Source organism: Symphalangus syndactylus, chromosome 23 (genome assembly GCF_028878055.3).
Source record: "Symphalangus syndactylus isolate Jambi chromosome 23, NHGRI_mSymSyn1-v2.1_pri, whole genome shotgun sequence".
Lineage (NCBI taxonomy): Eukaryota > Metazoa > Chordata > Mammalia > Primates > Hylobatidae > Symphalangus > Symphalangus syndactylus.
Window position 1 is genome coordinate 26010641 of NC_072445.2, and position 14296 is coordinate 26024936.

At 41.9% G+C, this 14296-nt stretch overlaps 1 protein-coding gene and 1 long non-coding RNA gene across 2 annotated transcripts in view; one reads left to right on the forward strand and one right to left on the reverse strand.

Annotated features, from left to right (window-relative positions):
• The window catches only part of LOC134735675 (uncharacterized), a 48564-nt gene extending 38031 nt beyond the window's left edge, over window positions 1-10533 (forward strand). The window contains exon 4 of the long non-coding RNA XR_010119026.1: window positions 9654-10533. This is a non-coding gene — a long non-coding RNA (uncharacterized lncRNA). The remainder of the gene's footprint in view (window positions 1-9653) is intronic.
• On the reverse strand, window positions 1789-13791 carry LOC129473313 (glutathione S-transferase A1). Its single transcript, XM_055263691.2, has 7 exons — window positions 13698-13791; window positions 9117-9233; window positions 7518-7569; window positions 6192-6324; window positions 4134-4275; window positions 2860-2991; window positions 1789-1986 (listed from the first exon to the last, which is right to left on the reverse strand). Exons 2-7 carry the CDS (start codon window positions 9201-9203, stop codon window positions 1864-1866), a joined length of 669 nt encoding a protein of 222 aa, XP_055119666.1. The 5' UTR covers window positions 9204-9233; window positions 13698-13791; the 3' UTR covers window positions 1789-1863.
• Between the last annotated feature and the right edge of the window lie 505 nt (window positions 13792-14296).

Genomic DNA, 14296 nt, shown 5'->3' on the forward strand with positions numbered 1-14296 from the left:
GCATGCAAGCAAGGTCCTTACAAAGCATTTGAGGGATATGAGCCAATTTTTTTAGAAATTAATGAATGAATACAGACAGGTAGAGTGTGTGGGGGTTTGTGAGTTATCAAAGTCCAGTCTCATATACCCAGGTTCTGGAGGTGCATAGAGCTGTGTACGGGTCTGTGCAGATGTCTTCTTTTTTTTTTTTTTTTTTTTTTAGGCGGAGTCTCGCTGTGTTGCCCAGGCTGGAGTGCAGTGGCACGATCTCGGCTCACTGCAAGCTCTGCCTCCTGGGTTCACGCCATTCTCCTGCCTCAGCCTCCTGAGTAGCTGGGACTACAGGTGCCCGCCACCATGCCCGGCTAATTTTTTGTATTTTTAGTAGAGACGGGGTTTCACTGTGTTAGCCAGGGTGGTCTCAATCTCCTGACCTTGTGATCCGCCCGCCGCCTCAGCCTCCCAAAGTCCTGGGATTACAGGCGTGAGCCACCGCGCCCGGCCTGTGCAGATGTCATTGTCCGTTGGTGATGAAGCACTGGGGATCCAGCAGGCCAAGCCCCACACCACAAGCTCACAGTACAGGGGAGCAAACACAGTGGCCCTCAGGTGTTATTAGAGGCTCACTGGGGCTCTGTGGAGGGCAGAGGACAGCCCAGCACTCCTGGGAAGCAATGATGTAGTGTTAAGTGTGTCCACCGGGAAGGAGCTTGCCAGGCAGGGCTAGCAAAGGCACCCAGGCAGGAAGGCAAGAGGCCCCACCATGCTCAGAGAGTTGACTGGGCTCAAGATCAAGGAGTGAGGACGGGTGCGAGGATGCATTCTATATGCAGTCAGGACTCACTGCAGAATTCTGTGATTCTTTTTTCCAATTTGCATTTTAGAAAAACTACTCTGGTTGTAAGTGGAGAAGAGACTAGGGCAAAGTGAAGCTGCAGGTAGGAAGCCTGTGCCTCTGTCTGCTCCCTCAACCACCTCTGCCAACTGTGGGGAAGCTCCCTCTAAGAGGAGGCGAGTGCAAATTGCAGAAGCCCAGGTGACCTGGGAGAGATTAGCATTACAGGACCAGTATGGGGGTGGAGCTAGAAAGCACTCCTAATCTAAGCATTCTGGCACAATGACACACCACGGAAAAATGATTTTGCATATCGTTATTTGTAATTCACATATACCATCTATATCTTGGCAGCCTAGGCCTGAGTGGCACTGAAGGAACTAAGAGAAGGCTCATGCCTGGGACCCCACAGAGCCTTACGGAGCAGAGTGTAGATGAGCCAGGAGCAGACACACTGTAAGGGACAACAAGGTGGCCTGAGAGCAGAGGGTGGGTCTGTTTGCTCTTCAATATTTCCTCACCTCCTAGAAAACTGAGGAATCCACAGCAGACAGAATCGTTGTTTTGCAAATGCATAAGAAAGAATGCTTTTATCAGAAATAAAATGACTGTCCAGGAAAAGAAGAAAATGTCTTTATGCCATTACCCAGGATGGTAACTCTTCTCCTGTGCATACCTGAAAATGTCAGAAGTGCATTTCTACACTGACATTTTAATAGATTGTATGACAAACTGTATGTTACAGGAGCATTCTTGGAAAAGTCAAACAAACCACATAATTTATAGTTTCCATTTTTACTGAATTTGTAATTCCAAGAAAATGGTTGGCTAGGAGGAGATTGGGAATCTGAATTCACATCAGATCCTAATGAAAACAAATCAATTTTAACTAAGTCAGTGAATAGGAGTTGTATTATTTAATTAGCATATAATTTGAAAGAGTTCATTAGCTTCACAACAGGCACAATCAACACTAAGGTAAAGCGATTTATTGTCACAAAACTTTAGAATATTGGTCTTGCAAGTTCTTGGCCTCCATGACTGTGTTATTAAAACCTGAAAATCTTCCTTGCTTCTTCTAAAGATTTCTCATCCATGGGAGGCTTCCTTGGGCTGCCAGGCTGCAGAAACTTCTTCACCGTGGGCAGGTTGCTGATTCTGGTTTTCAGGGCCTGTAATTCATAAAGCACAGCCTCAGAGTGAAGCCAATGGCTGCCACCACCATTAACACAACCCAGGGAATCTGAGCCCCTCCTGCAAAGACCAAGCGAGTCCGCTCCATCAGCACAGCATGGAGGCAGAAACAGACACCCAGTGAGAAATGAAGATAAGAGGAAGAACATGTAGCTCACTTTATTTTCCCAAAAGATGTCTTGAAGTTTTAATCAGTTCAGTCATTTCTATCTTTCTCCTTACACCAATCCTATAGATTAGTGACTCTTGTATAAGACAAGAAAAAATAATGTGCCTGTGAGATATCAACACAGATGAGTCTTTAAGCAGAAGTGAAAATATGGGGAAATTAGTTGGGAAGGGAATAGTTATAGAAATTATTAAAGACAACCCATGGGACCACCTTTTCTCAGTGAGAGATACAGTGTGGGGGGCCAGTGTGCCGGAGAGCTGGGCAGAGAGGAACACAATGTCAGACAGCAGGAGCCGGAGCCCAGGGAGGAAACCAGATGGAAAGGGCTCTGCTCAGACTGACTCAATGTGGGCACGTATGGGATAAAGGACATCACAGAGAACTCAGGAACAGAAACCACATTGAAATAGAGGGATGGGGAGAGATGCTGGGCCCTGGGTTCTTTCCATAATAAAGGGCAAAATACTCTTTGTGGGGTGGCATGCACCACAAATTTCCTTTCCATAACAAAAGTGTTTTCATTCCTCAAAATTGGAGCCTGGAAGCTCATTTTGGAGACCTTGGGGCACTGAAGGCCTGGAGAAGGCTGGGGTCAAAACTTGGTCAGTTGCAGGGCCCAGATACAAGATCCCAAGATGGGAGATATGGGGCTGCCTCTCTGGGCTGTGAAATGGGTCACCTTCAGCAGAGGGAAGCTGGAGATAAGACTGGAGTCAAGCTCCTCAACGTAGTAGAGAACTTCCACCAGATGAATGTCAGCCCGGCTCAGCTTGTTGCCAACAAGGTAGTCTTGTCCGTGGCTCTTTAAGACCTGGAGAATGGGAGGAATGAGATCAGGAACACATGCACACCCAGGCTAGGACCCCTGCTTCTTTCAGAACCTCTCCACCCTGACTTTCCCCACCTCTGTTGCCTTACTGCATGGGTGCAGAAATCCAGAGCTTTCTCCACATTATCTGAATGAATAAGAGAGTAAGAAGTGTAACACTACTCACTCCTCAGTTGTAGCTCAGGCTCCCATTTTCTCTTCTCATTCTACATCACTGTGGCATCTACACCACCCACGCAGCTTGCTTCTTCCACGTGGGCCAGGGGCTTAGCACCTGCTGCCATGTGTTCTGTCTGCCCCAAGCCCTACAGCATGGAACCCTCACATTCAGGACGTGGCTCTACATTCTGCTCTCTCCCTCTCCAATATCCCTTGGGCAGCGATTCCACCTTCATGACAACACTCTTCCCCCAGGAGGAGACTATTTCAGAGTCCTCATTTCTCCTTCTCTGCTCTCCTCATTCCCTGCTCTATCTCCCTGGGATCTGTAAGAAACCTGGGTGAGCCTGAATTCATCATCTTTCTTACAGCATCGACTCTCACTCCCAACTGGCACTATGTTATAATCTGCAAGCTGAAGCATTTCGGGGTGAACTGCACTGATGTCTGCAACTTACTATAAAATCCATTTTACAAAATCTTCCTCTGCATCCCACAATCACTCTACTTTTAAAAAATACCCATCCCTGAAACACTACAGTATTCTCTGGTTGGGCAATTGGTCTCCTTGTCTTCCTGCATATGGTGCCAGAATGTTTTCTGATGGATCGCTTTCATCATGCCCCTGTTCAGTCAAAGTCCACGGGGTTCCATAGACTCAACAGCAACCTCCAGTGTGGTGCAGAGCCCACATCCTACTTACGAACACGAAATTTTGTTGAACAGGTAATTCCATGTTGGGGTCCAGTAAATTAAAATTTTACTGGAAAATTACAGCTTGGGTGTAAGTGATACAATTGTTTCTCCAAGTCTATTTTCATAAAATGCCTTGAGAGTCAGAGTGCTGCATTGGTGTTTAGGAAATCTCACTGAAAGTGAAGGTCAGTGCCCCAGGAATGCCCAGCCACTACTTTTCTACTGGCCTCTAAACTCAGTTCCCCAAAACACTGAACAGCTTCACTTACTTTTTCAAAGGCAGGGAAGTAGCGATTTTTTATTTTCTCTTTGATGGAGGCAAGTTTGGCATCTTTTTCCTCAGGTGGACATATGGGCAGAAGGAGGATCATTTCACCCAAATCTGCTACACCTTCTATATACATATCAATCCTGAAAGACAGAAACAACCAAATGGTCAAATACCTTTTGCCTTGGATTTTATAGGTTTATAAAAACCTAAGGGAGTAGAGTATCAGGTGATGGCAAAATAATTCACCTCCAGTGAATGCCTTTCATAGTCTAGTCATTATGCTCTGAGTTTTACAGGTATATTAACATTTATCTCTTAAAACAACCTATCAAGGTAGATAGATCTCTAAATTTTGTTACATGCATGACCTAATACAGGTAAAAAGAGCATTGGTGGTCACAGTCATGAGAGAAATTGGTGGAATCACTGCCAGTGCCCACTGATGCTGTGCCAAGATTTATCATCTCCATTGTGGTTTGTTCTGTGCATGAACTTAGTGTGAGTCAAATGGCCAAAGACCTGCTTCCTAAGTAATCCTAAGAGAGTCCCTGGCACAGCCATCTCAGCCATATTCCTCATCCTCTCTCATCATTTTACACCTCCCAGGGCTGCTTCTATGACCCATATTTGCAGTTCTTCCAATTACACCCATGAAAAACATTTCCACACCCTCTCCATGTGCTGTTGCCCAACTCTAGCCATGTGTGCCTTTCCTGAGACCCCACCTAAGAATCCCCTTCCCTGGTGAAATTCTCTATACAGTTACAACCAGTGCAAACTTTTCTTCTTTTGTGTCAAACTGGAGTTTCACAATAGTTTTTAAAACAAGAGCTTTATTGATGCATATTCACATACTATAATTGCCACCTGTTATATTATACTACTGAGTGGTTTTTAGTGCACTCACAGAAATCTGTAAAAATAACCACAGTCTAATTCCAGAATTATTTTTGTCACCCTGATAAGGACATCTGTACCATTAGCAGTATTCTTCATTTTTCTCCAAGCCCCACTCCTTTAGCCCCAGGCAACCACTAATCTACCCTACCTCTATGGATTTGAATATCTGGACATTTCATACAAAAAGAATCCTATAATATGTGGCCTTCTGTGTCTTCTTTTATGTAACATGTCTTATGGTTTAACTATCTTGTAGCATGCATTGATACTTCATTCCTTTTCATGACCAAATATCTTTCCATTGCATGGCTACAGCGCATTTTTCTCCTCCATTTATTGATGGATGGATATTTGGGTTGTTTCCACTTTCTGAATTCTATGAATATTGTTATTTGCATTATTCATTTATGTAAAATATATAGTGTGGATGTATTTTCGATTGTTTGGGGGTATACCTGTTAGAGGAACTGCTGGGTCATTGGTAATACTATATTAAAGTTTTTGAGGAGCTGCCAGCAGTTTCATTCAGGATTTATTTGGAATCATGCAGTCTCATCACAACAGCAAGGAGACCCCTTCGCTTTGCTGGTATTGAATCAATCTGGCTGTTTCGGCCTTCTATTCATGTGTCAAGGTAACCCCAGCATCCCTGGTGCCAGCCTCTACTAACCCTGCTCAAGTATTCCAGTTGGTATAATTGGTTGGTAATTTATGTTCCTGGTCATCATTCTTGGAATTACTGGGACCTTAGATTCGGCTTCTTTGCAGCTTTCCCTCCCCAGTCTTTGATCTACAGACTCCCACATATTCTATGCCTGTCCTAAACTGTTGGCCAGAGTCCAGCCTCTGAAGTCCTGAGCACCTGGAATCATGATTCCCCATCCTCCTCAGTTCATGGTTCATCCGTATTTGGAAATCACCATGAGGTGCTGGATCCATGGACTGCGTCCTCTTCTAGAATCACCCTCGCCTGAACCCTCCCCATGTTCACTGTTCCCTCATCTCCATGGGACTCTGCAATACTGGACCTCAGCGTACACGCCCAAGGCCCAGCCTGCTGCTGGTCTTGATGCCATGCCATGGTCCCACCCACTCAAGGAAGGACCTAAATCACTCTGTGTTCTCTGTGGATGGAAGAACAGAAAATATACCGTACAGGGCTCTCTCCTTTATGTCTTTCCCGTAGAGGTTGTATTTGCTGGCAATGTAGTTGAGAATGGCTCTGGTCTGCACCAGCTTCATCCCATCAATCTCAACCATTGGTACTTGCTGGAACATCAAATATCCATCTTTAGAAGGAAGAAAAAAAAGGAGAGTGAACTGTCTATGAAACCCACCCTTTTGGGATGAAGAAAATGGTTGTGGAAATGACTAAATTTGTCAAATGAAAAAGAAATTATTGCCTGGTAAGATTTCACTTGAAACAAAAACTTTTTTTTTTTTTTTTTTTGGCAGAGTATCATTCTGTCACCCAGGCTGCAGTGGAGTGGCATGATCTTGGCTCACTGTAACCTCTGCCTCCCAGGTTCAAGTGATCCTCCTACCTCAGCCTCCCAATAGCTGGGATTACAGCCATGCACCACTGCACATGGCTAATTTTTGTATTTTTACAAGCGATAGGGTCTCACCATGTTGGCCAAAGTGGTCTCAAATTCCTGAACTGAAATGATCTACCCGCCTCAGCCTCCCCAATTGGTATTACAGGCGTGAGCCACTACACCCAGTCCAAACAACAGTTTTAAAAAGCTTCCTGTAGTTCTTCTTTTTCTTAAGAAGCTTCCTTTTACTTTTTATCCATTTATTTCATATATGTTTTTATTGCGCCTCCAGATACATAGTGGGACTCTTGAATTTTTTGTGTTGATTTATCTTCATGGATATTTTAGGAAGAGGTTGGGACAAGTTACAATAGGACTGGCGACAAGATGCAATTTAAAACAGGACATTCCCAGAGTAAGTCTCATGGTGTTTGTGACATTTAAGGCAGGTTCTGAGAGGTTTTTATGTAAGGGTCCCTTTCTATGCTCTTCAAAGTCTGCGATATCGCTACAGTGTTACCTTGTCCCCCCCCCCCGCCCCCCCCCGCCCATGAAAGAAAAAACTCGAGACAGTGGCCACATCTATATATCCTCCTTTCGTCTAATGCATGTTCTTGCATGTGCTTGGTTGGGGAGGGCTGTATGGGATCCTGTGCTGATGACCACCACTCATTCACGGTGCCCGAAGCATGAAAACAATGAAAGGGCTTCTCAGGGGCGGGAGATTGTTCCTCTAGCAAATACTCTGAGAGGTCTGGTCCTTTTAGCCTGGAGAGAGTTGCCAGACTTGATCAAGGAGCCACATCCCTTCCATTTTAACCACTTTCTCCCTCTGCACCATGTACAAATACCATGCCCCACACACATAGACATTGCCGGCTGCGCAAACCTCCCCATGTACCTTCTAGATACCCTCATAAGAGGAACTTAGAGATTGATCTTACCATTTCTTAACTTGTCCAAATCTTCTGCAGATTTTAGAAGTTTCTCTTCAAACTGGAATCAGAAACAGTAAATACTTTCTTGTTAGTTCACTCTATTATAGACTTGTGGCCTTGAATGGCCCTATCTGGTGCATTATTTGGAGAATATAAGATTTCTGAGTTTGGCAGGGTACACAGAGGGGGCTGGTCATGGCCATTTGGAAATTTAGACCTAATTCATTGAGAAAAGTGCATGGGTCACAGCACATAGCTGCTCAATCTTCTAGTTCACTTCACCTCCACCCTGATATGAATGTCTATGATGACGTCATGTTTTGAGAGGTGACATCACTGGAGAGCAGGCACTGAGCAGCTCTCCTAGTTATGGTGTTGTCATATCTTAGGAAAGCCTGTGCCTCCAAGTGAGATCAGACCACAACTTGTGTGTCCCCAGCATGAGGCATGCCATGGGCTAATGGCCATCAAATATTCTGCCACCAAGGAGCCTCTGCTATAATTTATATTGCCCCACTTCTCAGGAACCCTGCTAAGGGTGAAATAGGTTGCAGCTGTTGCACAGCTTTCACACTTGCAACTATAATTTTCTCTTCTGAAGTATGTGAGACACAATAGGGTAAAATTCTCAATTTAATAAAGGAATTAGAGTCCCACACTAACATTATTTTTAAGGAAAACCTCTGGTTTCTGATGTGGTTTTGTGGCATTGGGGAATGTTTGTGTGTTCTAGAAGCCTCCTCCCATCATTTAAACCACGTGTTTATTTCTCTGCATCCTCATAGACACGTAGGCTGCCCCAGGGCAGGAACTGTGTCTGTCTTCTTCACTATCTCCATGACCAAGTACAGAACCTGGAATTAATAAGTGCTCAAGCAAATAATTGCTGTGAATGTAGTCAATCTTTAATAGGTGGTTTGTTATAATCCACTCCCTTCCGTCTCTCATTTGTAGTTTGCATTTTACCTCTAATTACAACCATTTTTTAATATTATGCATTTTTATTTTTTTATTGTGGAAATTATGAACATGAATGAATATAAACAGAAAAGCATAATGATTCTCCTTGTACTTCTCACCTAGAATCAATAATTATCAATCAAAACCAATATGGTTTCATCTATATACCCACCTACTTCTCCTCTTGTAATAATTCCAAGAAAATCCCAGATCTATATGATTCATCCTTAAATACTTCAATGTGTTTTCCTAAAACACATAAACTATTCTAAAGATAACCATAGTACATTATCACACATGAAATATTAACAATAATTATTTCATGTCCTCAAATATTCAATCAATATTCATGTTTCTAGTTGTATAAATGCCATAAATTATTTTTTATAGTTTGTTTAAATTCTAATCCACTTAAGTTCTGTACTTTGTGATTAGTGTCTTAATTGTATTTTAATATGTTTGCTTTCAGATGAGAAGAAATTTTAAGAATTACTAGGTCAAATCTGTTCATCTTTTTCTTAATTACAGTCCATTTTTATTTAAGGTACAATGCTTCAGTAAGCAATCATCTCATAGTTTCTGTGGGAAAAGTATGTGATAGCACAATTTTAAATCCAACTTAAGGTGTCCTAACTCAGAACCTACCTCTACTCCAGCTGCAGCCAGGAGCCACCGGGTGGACTCCATTCTGCCCCGTGCATTGAAGTAGTGGAGTTTGGGCTTCTCTGCCATGATAGCAGTCTCCTGGAGGTTTCTCTAAGCCTGAATGAATGAATGAATGAATGAATAATTGAAATCATAGAATCAAAAATGTACTTTAGGATGTGTAGTTGAAAACCACCAACAATACTGAAGAAGAACCTGCCTTCTTCATGACTGGGTTGAAGGAGTTCCTGGAATGTTTTCTTGGCTCAAATTGTTACCCAGCAGTGGCCACCCTCAGATTCCAGCAAACCAGTCTCAAGTCTTCATTGTTTAACTGTGACTTTTCTTGGCAGCATAAGAGGTGAGAGTATGTGGTAATAATATATGTATAGGAGTTAATTGAAGAGGAAGAATTCAAGAACTAATATTTATTGAAAACTTCCTAGTGATCCTTCCTCAATGCTAGTCCCTTTCAATATTTTATATCTTTAACCCTTCTTATAGTCCCGTGAAATGATTGTTATCTCCATTTTTTAGTTAATGAAATGGAACGTCAGAGAAATACAATGTTCACAGTCACACTCTGGTTGGTGATGGACATGAATATCTACACCAAGGACTAAAATGAAGTCATGCCTGGAAGCCACCCAGTGAAGGCCCTGGGAACCCATGAACTGGCCGTGAAACCAGAGGATGTCACTGACAGGGAGGACTGGCAGGGAGCTAAGTCACTCTTCAGCTCTTTGGCTGTGAGACTACATTTGATCAAAACCAGAAATTAGGCCTCAGACTTGGTTAACTGTAGCTAGAAGATCCAAAATCTATCATGAGACAGAGAATGTTAATCCCTTGCAGCTTTTGGAATTCTGTATTCTAACTCTGTGGGGTGCATTTTGTTTTATAACCTCGAAGAAGAGATGTTGCTGCATTAATTTTGCAATATGGAAGGAGCTAGCATTTGTTCAACATCAGTTACACACTGGTCATTCTTCTAAACTTCTCTTTGTTTTATCCCACAAAAATCACCTAAGATGAATGCAGTTGTTATTCTCATTTTACATTTGAGGATACTGAGGTTTTTAAAGTAACTTGCTCGGAGTAAATGATGGATCTGGGATGCAGACTCATTGCTATTAAAAATGAAGGACTGAGTCTTATTTTCTATGTTAATGTTTCTCAAATATGCATGGTAATCTTTCAGCAGATTGTGAAAGCCCATTACTTTAAAAAATAAAATAGAAAAGAATAGAAAATATCAGTGAGCATGACATGTTGAAGGGTAAGTAATGTTTCATGAGTTGTTAGTTTCAGTTATTTGTATATTGTGCGTACGGATATTTGCATGTGTGCATGCTCACTTGGTCATTGTACGTGGTTAGAGATAAATTGACTGGGCTCATCCATGAAGTTTGATAGCCCTTGCTCTAACCCAGGCTGTTTGGGAGGTGGAACATAGCAGAGTATCAGAGAATGAAAACCAGCGGCTGCAGGGACAGATGCAACTAATTGTATGATGAATGCGAATGGAAGGACACAGGACTGATTGAAGGCAGGAGTTCCGGTGTCAGGACTTAGGAACAGTTGCATTCTCTCTCCAAACCCCCAGCTCTGTCATTAAACATTAAGATTCTTCTTGCAAAGTTTTGTGGTTGTTGAGTGAGGAACAAAAATATATTTGCCTTTAACAACTAATGTATTTATTTATTTATTATTAATTTTGAAACGGAGTTCCACTGTTTTAGCCCAGGCTGCAGTGCAATGGCGCGATCTTGGCGCACTGCAACCTCAGCTTCCCAGGTTCTAGTGATTCTCCTCCCTCAGCCTCCTGAGTAGCTGAGATTACAGGCACGCGCAATCACACCCGGATAATTTTGTATTTTTAGTGGAGACAGGGTTTCAGCATGTTGTCCAGTCTGGTCTTAAATGCCTGACCTCAGGTGATCCACTCACCTCAGCCTCCCGAAGTGCTGGGATTACAGGAGTGAGCCACCGCACCCAGCCTCAACTAATGTATCTCTAAAAAGGTATGTCTGACTAAAATTAGTCATCAAAATCTTTTAAATGTCTCATTTTAAAATATGGGAGTCAATAATTAACCTTTGGAAAGTAAAGAATTCTTTGAAATCATACTGAATCAACTCACCTGTTTTGTAATGAGATATTTTGACATCGTACTTTCTATGATAACTCCAGGAGTAATTTAAAGTAACTTGGGAAATGGAAATAGCATAATTCGGCAGAATGAAAGAGAGAGTGAAGTTCACATGAAAGGGTGGGGTGTGCTTGTTTAATTGTTATGGACTAGAGTTCACAGTGTTGTAATTCCAATCCCCAAACAAAACTCTCTTAGCCATTGATTGAGGATCATGTTTCAAAAGGAAGTGAAATTTTATCTTACGTAATATTTTATCACAACACTCTTGCCGATAACTAACATATCACTTTCTCGATGTGAGATTTCCAAGGGTCAGGCTAAGACTGAGACATAGGTTACCATTGAGCTTTGTTGGATCAACAGAAAATGAAAACCAGAGAGCTCAAGGATTTGCCATGGGTCACACACACATGCTCCTTATTCATAGTCAATATCTAGGGAGTGTGTCTACCTTCTGCAACAACCCTGGGAAATGGCTACTATTATCCGAATTAAAGATGGGCACACCGAGTTTCAGAGAGCTAAAGCACCTGTCTCATGCTGCACACTTGGTAAGTGTTGGGTCAGCCTGAACTTCTGATTGCAGGTCCAGAGCTTTTCCACTCCACCTCGTAACCTGGCTCTCAGCTCCTGTCTGAGAAGTTGTTTTATATTTTCCTATTCAATGTATATTAGCCAAATAAATGTTGGAAGGAGAGGGCAAGAGGGGAACATCTAATTCCTGAGCTCCTCCTGTTAGCAACTTTTCAGGGGCTTGCTTGGAAGAAAAAATTAATAAAAGCGTGCCTTTCTCTGATTTGACAACCTAAAAACCAGAGTGAGTTGAGGACTAGTATAACTGCATTTACATCAATTAAAAAATGGGCTTGTTTTGAAAGGAATGTAAGCTCTCATAATTCCAGGAGTAAATTAAAGGAGTTACATTTACATCTCTGAAGTGGTCCCAATGACACTGTTTCTTATCAGAGAGAAGGGAGAATGAGATAAACCATGACTCCTCCCATTATGAGATTCATAAATGCAGTAGGTTGTTTAATCTCTGAGCCACAATTTTCTCTTCTTAGAATAGAGATAGTTATTTCTACTTCTGAGGGTTGTTGAGAAAGTTAAATGAGATAATGTACAAAAAATTCATAGTAGGAACACAGCAATGGGTGTTTGCTCTTGTCCCAGTGCTTGGAAGATGGGCGAGTCTCTGGACACATTGAGTGGCCCATGGATCTTCTTTCTTTGATCTATCTATCCATCAGTTATTATACCTACCAACAGTCTATGTATATGTATCTATTTATAATCTCTGTCTACCCATTCATGTATGTATTATTTTATCTATCAATCGTTCTAGGTATCTATCTCTCTGTAACCTGTCTCTTCATCATCTATTATCTATCTTGTATCCATTTCTCTTGTTCTCTATATTTTGTCCATAGAACTGTAGTAGGAATAAGATTTTATAAGAATACAGACTTATATCAAATCTGTCATATGGTGACTCTCTGTTTCTCTCTCTCTTTCCTTTTTAGCTCCTGTACAGAGGTTATTGATATTCACTAATCAGTCCACCTGGATTAACAGGAAATTTTCAGTGAATGTCCAAGCAGTGGGGCACATCGGTAACACAGCCTTGCTTAGCCCCATGAGGTCATGTAGTCCCATGGTTCTCAACCAGGGGGATTTTGCTCCTCTGCTCCAGAGGACATTGAGCAAGGTCTAGAGACATTTTGGGTTGTCACATCTGCCGGGAGGGAGAGGGGGCTACAAATCAGATAGGTAGAGGCCAGGGATGCCTAGAAACATCCTAGAGTGGGCAGGACAGATCTCCGTTCAAAGAATTACACAGTTTAAAGGGCAGCAACAGTTAGAGCCTCTTTCTTAGCTATCCTCTAGATTGGCCATGAGTTGGTAGAACCCCAGAGACAGAATATGACTTGTCTTTGAGCTAATTAGTGGCAAAGGCTCAACTAGAATCTACTTCTCCTGACATTCAAACTAATTTATTCTAATTATAATAAGCCTCAGTTTTGTATTTTCACAGCCAATATAGAATTACAGTGTCACGATTTACAATTGTGTGTTGACTACTTACACAGAGAAATAAATTTTTGCAAACATTGCCACTTCTTCCAGCACTGATTATTCTCAGATTGTTTAAAATGCTACCATTTCTTTTTTCTCCTCATGTCATTGTTTCCCATACCATTAAATGCTGGTTTTCTAAATTCTTCATTTTTACATTTCTGTAAAGATGTATCCAACAGAAAAGAAATAAACAATTCTTGAACTGTCACCCAAACACACCAAGATGGCACGATATGAGTAAAAACAGACTTTTCCTTGTGCTAAGGACACATATTAGCATATTTTTCTAGGAGGCTAGAGAGGAGGGTGTGAGGCAAGGTAGAGAGATTTATAAGATCAGTACTTACTTTGTTAAACGCTGTCACCGTCCTGGCTTGACAACTGAATTCCAGGTCCTAATGTATTTATAAGCTCTTTGTGCCTTTCAATAGTTCCCTCCCACTGAAAGGAGAAAGGCCAAGTTAGGGAAAAGCCACTCCCACACATTTCATGGCCAAGGGGCCACCTACTGGACTCTAAGACATGAGGCAAGTGATCTGCCTATCAGAAGAAACTGGTTAATATGTTCCTTTTCAAGGTCGGCAATTAAAGTTTAAACAATACATTTCACCTAGATTTTGCTCTCTTTTCAAGTCAGCAGAAACTGGCTTTTTAAAGATGCTTTTTTTCGTGAGTTGGACGCAAGGACTAGGGCAACTGAAAAATCTCTATTGTGAGCATAGCTGGGAGGGGATGTCTGTGAAGGGCAAGCTGATGCCACCCTTTTCTTACTGGGTTGCCAAATAAAATATAGGACATCCATGTAAATGTGAATTTCAGGCAAATGATCAATAATTTTTTAGTTATAGCTATGTTCCAAACACGGTATGAAACCAGATTATACTGAAATATTATTTACCGTTTATCTGAAATTCACATTTAGGTGGGTGTCCTGTATTTTCTCTGC

Bases quoted from the DNA above. Each gene is read 5' to 3' on its own strand.
- LOC129473313 (XM_055263691.2), bottom strand. From the start codon at position 9,203: ATGGCAGAGAAGCCCAAACTCCACTACTTCAATGCACGGGGCAGAATG. The intron at 7,570-9,116 runs GTAGGTTCTGAG...TTCTGATTCCAG, and splicing joins TGGCTGCAGCTGGAGTAGAG to TTTGAAGAGAAACTTCTAAA. The intron at 1,987-2,859 runs GTGACCCATTTC...TATGAATTACAG, and splicing joins CCAGCTTCCCTCTGCTGAAG to GCCCTGAAAACCAGAATCAG.